Source organism: Rattus rattus, chromosome 5 (assembly GCF_011064425.1).
Source record: "Rattus rattus isolate New Zealand chromosome 5, Rrattus_CSIRO_v1, whole genome shotgun sequence".
NCBI lineage: Eukaryota > Metazoa > Chordata > Mammalia > Rodentia > Muridae > Rattus > Rattus rattus.
Genome location: NC_046158.1, coordinates 134,004,627 through 134,018,822, shown reverse-complemented (window position 1 = coordinate 134,018,822; position 14,196 = coordinate 134,004,627). Strand labels below are relative to the sequence as shown.

General features: G+C 51.6%; 1 protein-coding gene across 1 annotated transcript in view; it reads right to left on the bottom strand.

Moving 5' to 3' along the window:
• Positions 1-1,723: 1,723 nt before the first annotated feature.
• Positions 1,724-14,196, bottom strand: part of Znf341 (zinc finger protein 341) — a 32,178-nt gene continuing 19,705 nt past the window's right edge. The window contains exons 11-16 of the mRNA XM_032904505.1: positions 10,691-10,899; positions 7,313-7,409; positions 6,819-6,951; positions 5,332-5,443; positions 5,046-5,116; positions 1,724-2,923 (exon numbers count right to left, since the gene is read on the bottom strand). Coding sequence (XP_032760396.1) covers positions 2,409-2,923; positions 5,046-5,116; positions 5,332-5,443; positions 6,819-6,951; positions 7,313-7,409; positions 10,691-10,899 — 1,137 coding nt within the window. The 3' untranslated portion in view covers positions 1,724-2,408. The remainder of the gene's footprint in view (positions 2,924-5,045; positions 5,117-5,331; positions 5,444-6,818; positions 6,952-7,312; positions 7,410-10,690; positions 10,900-14,196) is intronic.

The following is a 14,196-nucleotide window of genomic DNA, read 5'->3' as shown; positions in this document are numbered from 1 at the left end:
TTGGGAGGTTGAGATAAGATGACTTTTCAGGAGTTTGAAGCCAGGTTGGGTTATACAGTGAGTTCCAGGCTAGCCTGACACGCAGAGTGAGGTCTTGTCTCAGAAAGTCATCCACCCACCCATCCATCCATTCATCCATGCAGCTATCCATCCATCCAGCTATCAGTCAGCCAGCTGTATAAACCAAAACAAAGCCCCAGCTCAAATGTCCCCTCTTCAAGAATTCCTGTCCCCACCAGTCCTCTGGCACTTTTGCAAACAGGGACACATTGGTGTTGTCCCTCTTGCCACTTCCTACCCCCTTAAGCACGTGGGAAGTCAGGCATGGCTCCAAACTCCAGCCTCGGGACTTAACACAGAGGTCTGAGGATCATGCCAGGCATCTAAGAAACTCAGCCATCAAAGAGTCAACCCGATTGCCCTGCCTTGGTCCTTCTGGGCCTCAGTTTCTCCCTCTAGAACAGAAACAGCGTGGTCCTGAGGATGGCTGAGGAGAGAAATGAGAAAACATGAATTTGGGACCTTTTTCTCCTCCTGCCTCACAGTGGTCCTGGCTTGCCACCCACCTGGACCAGCCCAGACTGGGGGGGACCACGGGAGGTAGGGACTCAGGGATTGGGGCTTCTATCTAGAGAATCCACGGCAAGAGGGAAAAGACCCAGGATTCTAAAGTTACACACACAAGTATAAACCTCTCCCCCAGGCTGTAGGTTGATGTCGAGGTGATACATGATTGGACAGTAAAGAGTGGGGTGGGGACAAAGTCTTTGTAAGGTGGGAGAGGGGAGGAAGGAGAGAGATCAAAATGGAGTCTATAGAGGAGGGTGGTTCAGATTTAGGTGGACTAGATCGATTTTATCTTGTCTAGGTGGGCGGTTTATATCTTTATCAATGGGCAGTGAATTTATTGTGTGGATGAATGTGGATTGAGAATTTAACATGTAAATCTATTTGCTCAATTATAAGTTTCTGGAACTTTGATTTTACCTGGCTAAAGAGGACAGCGTGTGAAAGAAATGGCTGAGAGGCCGTTGGAGCGTGTGGATCTGGTTTTCTTCAAGGAGTGAGAAGGCGAGGCCACAGAATGAGGTAGGGGGTGTGTGTGTGTGTGTGTGTGTGTGTGTGTGTGTGTGTGTGTGTGAGAGAGAGAGAGAGAGAGAGAGAGAGAGAGAGAGAGAGAGAGAGAGAGACAGAGAGACAGAGACAGAGGGAGAGAGAGACAGAGACAGAGAGACAGAGGGACAGAGAGACAGAGAGAGACAGAGACAGAGAGAGCCTGCACACACAGCCAGGAGTAGTAACCACTGCCTGGGGGACCTCGTGGAGAGGGCGCTAAAGGGAGACAGCCGAGAGTGGGGCAGCTTGTGGACCCCGTGGCAGAGTAACAGCTGAAGTGAGCAGATCCAGATCACAGGAACTGATAGAAAATGTTCCTTTTTAATTCTTACCACAACACAGGCCGTTTGTCCAAACTATGCTATGTGAGAAACACCTGGGGAGTTCCAGGTCTGCACCCATGGGAAAGAGGGGGGCAGAAGCCTGTAACCCAGGCTGACCTGAAACTCAAAATCCTCCTGCCTCAGCTTCCTGAGTGCTGAGGACTGCTGGAGTTAGACTGATCGGGGAAGCCTGCTGACTCTCCTGGGCCAGCATGAGGGCTACAAGGCCTGTGCTTTGGGGAGAGTGGTGCCACCATGGGGCTAGAAAAGGCCCAGAACAGTGGTTTGGACTCATGTCATCGGTAAAAACATTTATTGAGATTTACTGAGCACTTTCCAGGTCATGGGTACTCTGCCCAGCCCTTTGCACATCGTAGCAGACTATGTCCCCGGGACACTCTAGGAGGTAGTGCTGTATGAAGTCCTGTTGTACAGGTGAGGAGCTCTGAGCAGAAAGAGGTTAAGTGCCCTGCTCAGGTCACACTGGTGAGTCTGAAGCCAAGGGCTGGCTGGTAGCTACAGCCTTAGCCCTGGGCTGAGTGCCTCTCACATACGCACCTCATACAGTCCTCAGAGGACCCACTCATCACGAAGTGTTTTAGTAATGGTTCAACATACAAGGACTCCGGCCACATCCAGCTAGCATCCCAAATGGCAGCACGACCTGAGGCCACCCCAGGTAACCTGGATAGGTGGGTGGGATCACCCTACCTTCTCTTGGAGGATGCCCAAGTACCAGCCTCCATCATCAGCCAGCCCCCTGGGCACTTCATGCCCTGGCCTTGTCTCTTACCACCGCTATGCCCTGGAGCTATGGCGCCTGCCTCAGACCCTATAAGTGCTGCAGGTTTCTCCAGACAATCGAGGGGCGGAGGAGGACAGCAGCCGACAAGGTTGATACAGTAACTTCCAAAAGGGATTGGGCCAATGCACTTTTCCCCCACCTCACTTTCAGCAAGTCCAGCTCGGTTACTCTGAGGCCTGGATGTAGACTGGGACAGCGAGCATGGCACACCCTCCCTCGGTTCCAGCCTGCAGCTCGGCAAGTGCCAGGTTGGAGCCCAGACCCTCAGTGTGACCAGGCACCACGAGCTCCGGGTCCCCGCCCACCACAATGGACAACACAGCGTCCTGCTCAAAGGGTGGCTTGCCAGGGGCAGCCTCAGGAGAGGGTCCTGCGGCCTTTAGCTCCTCCAGCCCCAGCGGATCCGGCAAGGGGTTCTCCTCCTTATGCACGCTGGCGATGTTGCCAGCACCACGAGCTGTTGCCCTCCTCCGAGGAGGCCGCCGGGTTTGCAGGTCCTTGTCCTTCGAGGGGCCCAGGCGGCAGCGATGATCCTTGAGGTATTTGTGTCGTGAGAAGCCCTTGGCACAGCCTGCGCAGCGGAACTTGTAGTTGCCCGTGTGAGCGCGTTGGTGCTCTGCCAGGTGGGCTCGGCGGCTGAAGGACTTGCTGCATAGCCCACACTTGTGGAGCTTCAGGCCTGGGGAATGAGGAGCCATCAGGGAGAGGCATGGCCACCCTCACCCTGCACATGTCCCACCTGGGAATGCCTGCAGGCTCTACAAGCATCCGTGTGGTTGGACCTCAGCAAGCTCCATTGTTGCTTCTCCATTGTTCCCTGCCACTCACTCCTCCGCTCTGTGCTGCTCCCTGCCCCATGGCCTCTCTTTGTACTTGCCTTTCCCGGTCTGAAGTAATTTGCTAAATCCCTAAGCCTTGGTGAACTCTGTAGGTCACACCGCCTCCCACCCAGATGACTAGGCACAGCCACCTCTTGTAGGCTGCAGGCCTCACCTCTGCCCCTCGGACCATCACAGTGGGATAGAGAAAGCTTGCTGCCTAAACCCTGCTGAGGCCTGGGTCCTACACAACAGGATGCAGTGTGCCAGCCCCTCCTCAACCCTTTGCCCTGAGCTTGGGCCCCTCCCTCCCTCTGGTCTCTCCCATTCCCAGGGGCCTGTACTCGCTGTCCTCTCTTCCAGGAAAGTTTTCCTGCTCTCTCTCCTCAGGCCTGAGCCCTGTGGGACACTTCCCAGATTCCCACACTGAAGGCCAGGCTCCTTCAGTAAATGCTTCCTGGGGCTGGGGTCCAGAAGGGGGAAGCCACTTGCCTGAGACCTACCCAGCGCTCAGAGCCAAGATGTCACAAGCCTTGATCCACTCTCCCGTGTAGCTCGGATGGCTTTTTTTGTTTTGTTTGAGACCGGGTTCCACTCTTGTAACCCTGGCTGTCCTAGAACTCACTCTGAGGACCAGGCTGGCCTCAGACTCAGAAACCCAACTGCCTCTGCCTCCCAAGTGCTGGGATTAAAGGTGGCTTCAGGCTGGCTTTGAGCTTGAACTCCTGATCCTCTTGCTTCTGTCTTTCAAGGGCTGGAACTACAGTTGGTGGCTAGCATGCTTAGTTTATGTGTTGTTGGGGATCAAACCACGGGCTTCATGGATGCTGGGCAGGTGCTCTACACACTGAGCTACGTTCCCAGTTTACTCCCCCATTTTCAAGCTTTTAACAGGAGCAATTTCATCTCCAAGGAAACTTTTGGAGACATTTTTGGTTGTTACTCTATGGGGAAGATGCTTCACTGACTTAACGTGGATGTAGAGGTGGGGATGGACCATGGGGGTGGGGGTGGAGATGGACAGCAGGTGTGGATGTGGGGATGGACAGCGGGTGTGGGTGTGGGGATGGACAGCGCAGGTGTGGGTGTGGGGATGGACAGCGGGTGTGGGGTGGGGATGGACAGTGGGGGTGGGGGTGGGGATGGACAGCAGGTGTGGGTGTGGGGATGGACAGCAGGTGTGGGTGTGGGGATGGACAGCGGGTGTGGGGGTGGGGATGGACAGCGGGTGTGGGGGTGGGGATGGACAGCAGGTGTGGGTGTGGGGATGGACAGCGGGTGTGGGGATGGGGATGGACAGCAGGTGTGGGTGTGGGGATGGACAGCGGGTGTGGGGATGAGGATAGACTGTGGGTGTGGGGATGGACAGCGGGTGTGGGTGGGGTGGACAGTGGGTGTGGGGATGGACAGCAGGGTGGTGTGGGGATGGACAGCGGGTGTGGGTGGGCGTGGACAGGGTGTGGGGTGGGGATGGACAGTGGGTGTGGGGATGGACAGCGGGTGTGGGGATGAGGATAGACTGTGGGTGTGGGGATGGACAGCGGGTGTGGGGATGGGGATGGACAGCGGGTGTGGGTGGGGATGGACAGTGGGTGTGGGTGGGCGTGGACAGAGAATATGGGGGTGGGCATTGGCAGAAGATGAGATGCTGATACTCATCTCCCCTGGGAAGGTGGCTTGGAGAGCTCTGTCCCTTCCCAGGCTACCCATGGGCTACATCTTGGATGGCACCAACACACACCTCTATGTCCCTGCAAATAATCCAGTTCAGCTGCCTATTCTCACAACTACTTCCTCTGGGACTGGAGTGGCATCTAATTTACCTCTGTACCCCAAGGTCCCCATCACAGATCTGGCTTCTAGCTCTCAGGAGCGGATAAGTAGAAAGACACCCACAATATGTCTCACACAGGCGTCCTCTCTTCCTTCCTGCTGATGGCTCGATCTCAGAGAATCATCTTAGCCAGTCCCTAAGCCTCTTACCAGCGTGGGAGAGGATGTGAGCTTTCAGCTTGTCCTGCCGGTTGAACTCCTTACTGCAGCCTGTGTGCATCCTGGAACCCAAAGCCATCAGTTACTGGAATGTGGGAGCAGGAATCCTCTCACCGGTTCCTGCACCAGCCTTTGTCAATCAAAGGGCTAAGCAGGTTGGGGAGTGAGGTAGGCAGGGTCCGAACAAGACACACGAAGGGAGGCCCTCAGCCCAGCCCTCCATATTGGCCCCTCTAAAGTAATCTAACTCCAGCCCCATTATGGCGCCTCTACTTACGAGAAGGGACATTTGTACTTCTTGAAGGGCTCGTGGATCAGCATGTGTCTCTTGAGCTTGTCTTTGCGGTTGAACGCAGACTCACACACTGAGCATTTGTAGGGCTTCTCACCTATAGAGACATGGCATGGGTACACCACATGGGTCCCACCAGGAGGAAGCTTAATTTAGGGCCCAGCTCCTCCCCCAAGTGGCTTTTCTTACTCTTCCTGACTTGGCACAGAGAATTTGGAGGGGTTTTGTTTGGGCTTTGAGACAAGTGTTCACTGTGTAGCCCATGCTGGATTGGAGTGCCCAGCCCTCCCTCGTCAGCCTTCCTAAGTGCTAGCATTACAGTAATATGTCACCATGGACCTCAAGGCTTGATGCTTGCCAGGAAAACCCCCACACCACTGCTGGGCAGCGCACAACTGCTTGTGGCGCCCTCTTCTGGTCTCATCGGGTACTGCACGTACATGGCATACACTCACACAGATATATAAATAAATCATTTTTTTTTAATCTGTTAAACTATAGTCACCCAATCTAGACAGTAGCTGCAGTTACTGGGTAGGGAGTTGTGAGTACAATATATGACCTGCAGGTGCTAGCTTGTAGGGATTTATTTTTGTCTGGTACTGTGTTGAAAGGGAGACTCATTCTATTACCCAGGCTTATCTCAAACCCCTGAGTCCTCCCATCTCAGCCTCCTGAGTAGCCAGGATTTCAGGTGTACACCACCCCCAGCCAGTACTTATTTTAAAGATAAAATTTAACTCTGGTGTTGGCATGGCTCCATGGGTGTGTGTATCCTACACAAGTGTGAGGATACACACACACACACACACACACACACACACACACACACACACACACACACACATTCAAAACAAAACAAAACTAAACTAAACCCTGTGGTACAGTCCCATAATTCCAGCACTCGAGTTGGAAGGTGGAAGATCAGGAATGCAAGGTTAGCCTTGGCTATCTCCCTCCAAGGAAGTTTAATGATTAAAAAATTTTTTTATTATACCTCAAGCTGGAAACCTAGGAGAGGGTAGGAATTTGCAGGAGGATGGTCACCCTACACCCATCAGTTAATAATCCAGTAGGGCTGGCACCCAGGGAGCAGAGCCAAGTCCACTTGCCTCTGGGACTCACCTCTACTCTCAAGGTGTTAAGAACTCAGTGTCCACAGGTGAGGTAGAGGGAATCCTGTGACCACAGGTGAGGTGGACGGAACCCCGTGTTCCCAAGTGAGGGGGTGGGAACCCTGTGTTCCCAGGGGAGGTGGAAGGAACCCGGCGACCACAGGTGAGGTGGAGGGAACCCCATGTTCACAGGTGAGGTGGAGGGAACCCGGTGACCACAGGTGAGACAGGTGAGTGGCAGTCAGTGTGGAGAACAGGAAGAAGGATTTAGAGAAGAGCCAGTAGGATGGAAACGCAACAGAGGGGCAGGTCAGACAGGAAATGGGTGGGCGGGGCACAGGTGAGCGGCGCACCCACCTGAGTGGATGTGGGCGTGCAGCTTGAGGTAGTGCTCCTTCCGGAAGAACTTCTTACAGATCTGGCACCTGAACCGGCCACCACTGCCGTGGGTGGGTAAGTGACGCCGCAGGTAGCGTTCACAAGGGAAGACCTAGAGGAAGACCTTGGTAGCTCCAGAACCCCTTCCCAGACCTTCTACCCTCTGGGACCCTAGTTTCTAGCTTCTTAGAAACATCATTCAGCCCCGCTGGGGGCTGGAGGCCAGAGTGTCAGACCTAATCCCCAGACCACTTGGCTCTCTAAGCACTTGTGAGCCCAGTCAAAGCATACCCCGCCCCCTGTTCCCACCCACGCTGTTCTTCACAAAGGGCTTTTTTCTTGCTCATAAACTCCTATTCATCCTTCGGGACCCAAGTCCGGTGCCAATGCCTCTGTGAACATGATGGCATGCTAGACTGTCAGCTCACTGTCCCTCTCCGGGCCTCCTCTGAGGGAAATGCTGTGACACCTACCTTCTGGCAGTGTGGGCAGGGGAAGCTATGAGTGGCCGTCTGTATGTGGTGCTCCAAGGCCTCAGGGGTGGAGTATTTGTTGACACACTTGACACACCTAGGCGGGAAAGAAGAGAGAGATGAGCTCTAGCAAGTTCCCCTGCTTCCCCAAAACCAACTTAGGGAGGCGAAGGCCCACGCGCCGTTCGTTCTCAAGGTGTCCACTCCTGTCTGACGTTCTCTGCGTCAGCTGAGCTGCTGAGACGTGTGTGCGAGCCTCTCTGGCTTTCCTGCCTCATCTTTACCCTGAGGTCCCTTCTCCCCCAGGGAAGCCAGGTGACACCTATAAAAACGAAAACCAGGGCTCAGTGGTTAAGAGCACTGGCTGCTCTCCCAAAGGACCTGGGTTCAATGGCACAGACAATGGCGGCTCCCAACTGTCTGTATCTCTAGTTTCAGGGGAGTCAATGCCCTCTTCAGGTTTCCATGGGTAAACAACAATAACATTTCTTTTTTAATTTAAAGAAAAAAATCTCGTGGGGACGTGGGCCATACCTATTATCCCAGTGGCTCGGGGTAGAGACAGGATGCTGGGCATTCGGGTTATCCCTGACTACATTCTCAAAAATTAAAAATAAAAATCCTTTTTCTGTATTTAACAAGAATGCATTTTTTTTTAATTTTTCTATTAGATATATTTCTTTATTTACATTTCAAACGTTATTCCCCTTCCCGGTTTCCTGTCCATAAACCCCCATTCCCTCCCCCATATGGGTATTCCCCCCATCTATCCCCCTTTGCTGCCCCACCCCATATTCCCCTGTACTGGGGGTCCAACCTTGGCAGAACCAAGGGCTTCCTTCCCCTTCCCCTTCCCCTGGTGCCCCAACAAGGCTATTCTCTACATATGTAGTTGGAGCCCTGGGTCGGTTCATGTATATATAGTCTTTCTGTAGTGGTTTAGTCCCTGGAAGCTCTGGTTGGTTGAAGAATGCCTTTTTGTAACTAGGGAGAAAATACTATCAATAATTTTTTTAAATATTTATTTTTATTTCCTGTGCATTGGTATTTGGCCTGCATGTGTGTCTGTGTGAGGATGTGTCCTCCTCTGGCTTTGCAGACAGTTGTGAGCTGCCATGTGGGTGTTGGCAATTGAACCCGTGTCCTCTGGAAGAGCAGCTAGTATCCTTAACCACTGAGCCATCGCTCCAGCCCAATAATTTTTTTTTTGAGACAAGGTCTCAGGGAGCCCAAGCTGGTTTCAAATTTCTATACAGTTGAGGCCTAGAATTCCTGCCTCCAATTCCTTAATGCTGGGTTACATGTGCTGTGACACCAGGCAATAAATCAGATTTTCAAAAGGAAAAAAAAGGGAGGGGTGCTAGGTGTGATAATCCAGCACCTGGGTAACATGGTGGAGGGTTGCTGTGAATGAAGGCTGGCCTCATCTGCATACCAAGCTCCAGCCAGTCAGGGCCATGTAGCAACACCCCGATGACTCAAACAACAAAAACAAAAACAAACAACAAAACCAAAAAAGCAAACAACCAAAGAACCAAATACAGTGAGTTGTGGAGATGGAGTCACTTCAGTGGCTTGGGGACATTCCATGGGCAGGCCAAGTCAGCTTAACTCTAAGGACACGCAGCGACCAACTGCCAGGGCCACCACACAAGCTTAGTCTACCTGAGAGGCAGAGCTTTCCATGAAGCTGTTGTCGCTTTGGGTCTCTGCACACAAGTGAACAGTACAGCAAGAAGGACAGTAGCAATCTATTCTGAGCACCTACTGTGTTCCCAGGACTGTGCTCGATAGAGTTCTCTCTTACTGGACCCTACTGAGAGTCCAGGAGAAAGCTGGGCACAATGGCCCTGGCCTAGAATTCCAACTCTCTCAGGAAGCTGAGGTAAGAGGGTCACTTCAAACGCAATGCAAGCCTCAGCTCCAGTGAGCTCAAGGTCGGCCTGGCTTACACATGGAAACAAAATGGAGGCGGAAGAAGCAGGGCTATAACTGAACTAGCACTGGAGAGTTCACGGCCAGCCTGCTACATAAGAGTACTTGAGAGAAGTGAAGACCAGGGTCACCCTTAGTTGTGCAGAGAAATCAGCCAGGACTACGGGAGATACTGAGTAGGAGGCGAGTTGAGGGAGGGGAGACTCGTTCTAATAGGCTAAGCACCATTAGAACCTCCTTATCATACGTGAGAAAATTAAGGTCCCGAAAGTCAGGCTTCAGCCCAAGGCTGTGGGATGTGAGCCTTGGCAGGTAGCGCCATAGTCCTTATCGTGACTCTTGGGCAACTCTGAAGCAGCTGCGTCCTGAGCTGGTTCACACACCTGCCCTGAGGGATCTTCACTTATCTTCATTCCAGAAGCCTCACCCAGAGGTTTCTGAGGTGAGAGAGACCACCTACCAGATCCCTACAGGCATAAGTTTGTATAGAGACGCAAAAGCCATACCAACATCAAAACATTTAGCTGAAGGCGTCCCAGACAGATACCTGTCCTTACCTGTTCCCACAGACTTGGGACTGTTTGCAAAACACCTGCTTCTAACCAGCAGCCAGCAGATGGACAGGAAAAACCCGAAGGGCAAAATTTGACGGTAGGTGCCTGCAGAATGCACCCTCTATAAAGAAGACCCAGAAAACACAGGGAGGTGCTCTAGGGAGGAGTGAAGACAAGCCCGACAGCCCCAGGGACAAAGAGCTGAAGATCTATGTGGTGACCTCATTTCTGACAACCCAGAACACCAGTGTTCAAGACTGTTTCCTGTGTGGCCGGCATGAGTTTATTGGCATCTTGTGCCTACAGGAGCCCACAGTGGCCAGAAGAGGGCACCAGATACCTCTTTTGTAACAGGCAGTTCTGAACAACAAGGTAAGTGCTGGGAACTGAACCCAGGACCTCTTCAAATACTCTTACCCACCCACTGAACCATCTCTCCAGCCCTAAACATTTGTTTGTATGTATGTATGTATGTATGTATGAGTGTATGTATGTATGTATGTATGTATGTATGTATGTATGTATGTATGTATTTTGTGTGTGCACTTGGCAGTGGGGGTGAGAGGACAACTTTGTGGAAGTGAGTTCTTTCCCTCAGTCGTGTAGGGTCTTAGGGATCAAACCCAGGCGGTGAAGCTGGTAGCAAGCATTCTCCCGCTGAGCCATCTTTCTGGCTCAGTTACCCTTTTCTATGCTAAATGACTGGCAAACAATGAACGGTCTAAGAAGAGTCCGTTTCATTTTTCTATTCGTACCAACACTCAAACCCTCCAGGCAGGACCTTGGCTGTCAGCCTCAGGCTGCCTTCGAGATGCGTCTTTTAACCGGAGCAGTCTGAGTCCGGGGCTCCCTGCCCTCAGTCCAGCGTGGCTGGTGGCATGGTACATACTTGTAGACGGTGCTGTCCTTCCTGGGGCTGTGCTGCGGCAGGAGACTGTGAGAGTACTGGTGCACGCCCAGGTCATACAGGGAGGGGAAGTCCTTGCTACAGAGATGACAGCGGTAACTCAGCTCCTCCTGGTGGCTTCTGATGTGCTCCAGAAAGGTGTCCAGCTTGGGGAACATCTGGGCACAGCTTTTAACCACGCACTTGTACACCTTGAGGGGAGACACTGGAAGGTGAGAACAGCGGGAGTGGCCTCTACTGCCGCCACAGCCTTGCGACCGCTGTGGACAACCTGCCAACCACAGAGGAAACCAGAGCCTCCGGGTGCTGGGCAAGTAAGCTGCCTTCGAGTTCTATCTCTCTTTTTTTTTTTTTTTGGTTCTTTTTTTCGGAGCTGGGGACCGAACCCAGGGCCTTGCGCTTCCTAGGCAAGCGCTCTACCACTGAGCTAAATCCCCAACCCCGAGTTCTATCTCTTATCTCTCTTCTTGGTTCTTGTTTTGATACAGGTGCTCACTAAGTCTGCCCAGGCTGGCTTTGAACTCACTCCGTGGCTCAGTCAGGCCTTGAATTGACATCCTCCTGTATGAGCCTCCTGAGGATCACAGGGGTGACACTAGCTCAGCTCCTGGCTGCACTGTGGTTAAAGGATTCTCTTCTTTTGGCCAGCTATCCCTCCTTCAGGCTTTGTAAAGCTTGAATGTTTCTGTAAAAATTACCCAAGACCTGGGAATGCAGCAAAGGGATGACGCTTTGCCCTTTGAATGTCACCCGGAATCATGTCCTGACTCTCAGAACAAGTGGACATCCTAGCTGAGGGCAGTGGTACACACCTGTGACTCCAGCACTTGGGAAGAAAAGGCAGGAAGGTCTGGACCCCAAGATCACGATCAGTCGGGGGCTGGAATGATATCTCAGCCATTAGGGTCGTTAGGAGCACGTGTTGCTCTTGCAGAGGACCCAGGTTCAAGTCCCAGCTCCCACACAGTAGTCCATAACCACCCAGAGCTCCGATTGCAGGCGATTCAATGCCTTTTCTGACTTCCAGAGCACCGGGCATACACATGGTACAGTATGCATGCATACATACACACAATCAAAACATTCATAAACAAAAATAGAGTAAGTCTTTAAACATTAAAAAACATCATTTTTAGCTACATGGTGAGTTTGCAGCCAGCCTGAGCTACGCGAGGCTGCATATTAAAAAAAGAAAAAGAAAAGAAATATTTGAGAGGCACCTCCACCAGGATCTCCGACCTGGCAGGTGGAGACGGCCCAAACACATGACTCTTAGGGCACGCTAGTCTGGGGACCGCCTTTAGAACCGCTACCCAACAAACTTCCCCAGAGTCCTCTTGCTCCTCGGGGACATGGCTGGTCTTGACTATTTATTATTGACTTAGGACCCAGACTCTCAAGTTCAATGTTAATTTGTAAGTGACATATAATCTGATATAAATGATTTTTGAGAGCACATGTGTGATGTTAGGATGTAACTCGGGGTCTTGTACGTGTCCCCAGTCCTTAAGGGGAGAGACTTTTTTTTTGTCAGATAGAAGAGTTAACTCCAAAGGCTATGGACGAGACATTAACAGAATTTGCATCTGGCTTAGCAGTCTGATGGGGGACAAGTCAAGTGTAGAGACAGGTGTCATATACTGTGTGAACTGGATGATCATTTCCACCTCTCCTTTCATAAACTGTGTGACAAGTCTATAACAAATACGCTTGCAGTATTTTGAAAATTCTAGTAGTCATCCGTATTCCTCAGGTGCCCACACAACGCCAAGTTCTCTTTATCCTTAATTACATTGACTCCAGTTCCCCCAGGGTAGCAACAGACTGGGTAAACACCCTTCATCCCCGTGACAGCCATGCGGCTCCTTCCTTGGCAATGATATGCAGGCAACAGTCTCTGGGGACATCATCCCTCCTGAAACAAGATGGCGAAAGCCTGCTGGCAGGAACCCTTCCATTTTTTTGCATTTATCTTGAGTGGCATATAAATGTGACAGATGGAGTCATCGTGACTGTCCTGCAGCTTCTTCGAGGGTGAATACCGCAAGCCAAAGACTCTAGAGAAGAGAGTCAGAAGCCTGGCCCACGGTGATACACCTAGCCTGCTATCCAAGCCCAATACTGCTCATTTCTGGCCTACTGTGATAAGAGAGAAATAAAGCCCTAACTGCTGGCCAGCCTTCTATTACTATACACACATTAAATAGTCCTCTATTTGATAAGAGCAGCACATTAACAGTGATAAGGGCTCTGGAGCTGGGGACACTTGGCTCAGTTGGTAGCAGGCTTACCTACCATGCAGGAAGCGCTCTGACACCTCATAGACAGGCACACACACTCACAACCTCGGTGCTTGGAAGATCAGTTCAAGGCCAGTCTCAGCACACACATGTGCATGCACATGCCAGTACAGGTGGCTCAGAGGCTAGAAGAGGGTGCCGTCCCTCAGAGCTGGAGTCACAGGCACTTGTGAGCCACCTGGTGTGGATGCTAGGAACTGAGCTCAGTGCACCTAACCACCGAGCCGCTGCTTGGTTTTGAGAGCGCTTGTCTTTTTTTTTTAAAGAATTATTTATGTATGTATATATAAGTACACTGTAGCTGTCCTCAGACACACCAGAAGAGGGCATCACGTCCCATTACAGATGGTTGTGAGCCACCATGTGACTGCTGGGAATTGAACTCAGGGCCTCTGGAAGAGCAGACAGTGCTCTTTTATATATATATATCTTTTTTTCAGAGCTGGGGACCCAGACCCAGGGCCTTGTGCTTGCTAGGCAAGCGCTCTACCACTGAGCTAAATCCCAACCCCAGACAGTGCTCTTAACCACTGAGCCATCTCTCCGACCCCAAGAGCACTTGTCTTTAAACAAAACTGTCTCTGATCCATAAGAGATGCAGAATTCTAGGAAGGTTTCCACTGCTCATAAGAAACACTAAGACTGGGGGTTGGGGATTTGGCTCAGTGGTAGGCTGCCTGTAAGCACAAAAACCCAAGTTCAGTCCCCAGCTCCAAAAAAAAAAAAAACAAAACATTAAGACTGGATTTTTGATGAAAAATAACCCTGACACGTGAGGCGGCTCAGAAGGTAAAGCGGGTGATGCTGAACTTGACAACCTGACCCGACTTCAATTTCCGGGAGAGAACCACCTCCTACAGTTGTCTTCTGACCTTCACATTCTCCTTGGCGCTTATGCGAGCGTGTGCTCGTGCGTGCATGTGCACACACATATTAAATAAACAAAGGTCGGAAACAGCATGCAGGCATAGCGATGCTCTTTAATCCCAGCACCCAGGAGGCTGAAGCAGTCAGATCTTTGCAAATTTGAGGCTAGCCTGGTCTACATGGCCAGTTCTAGTCAGCCTGGGCCACAACCATAACCTGTTACTTAAAAAAAGAAAAGCCACGCCCACAGTATGATAACCGCAGCCCTTGATGCTGAGCTGAGCGACTGCCCTGGCTCCGCCTCCTGCTATGTCATACACA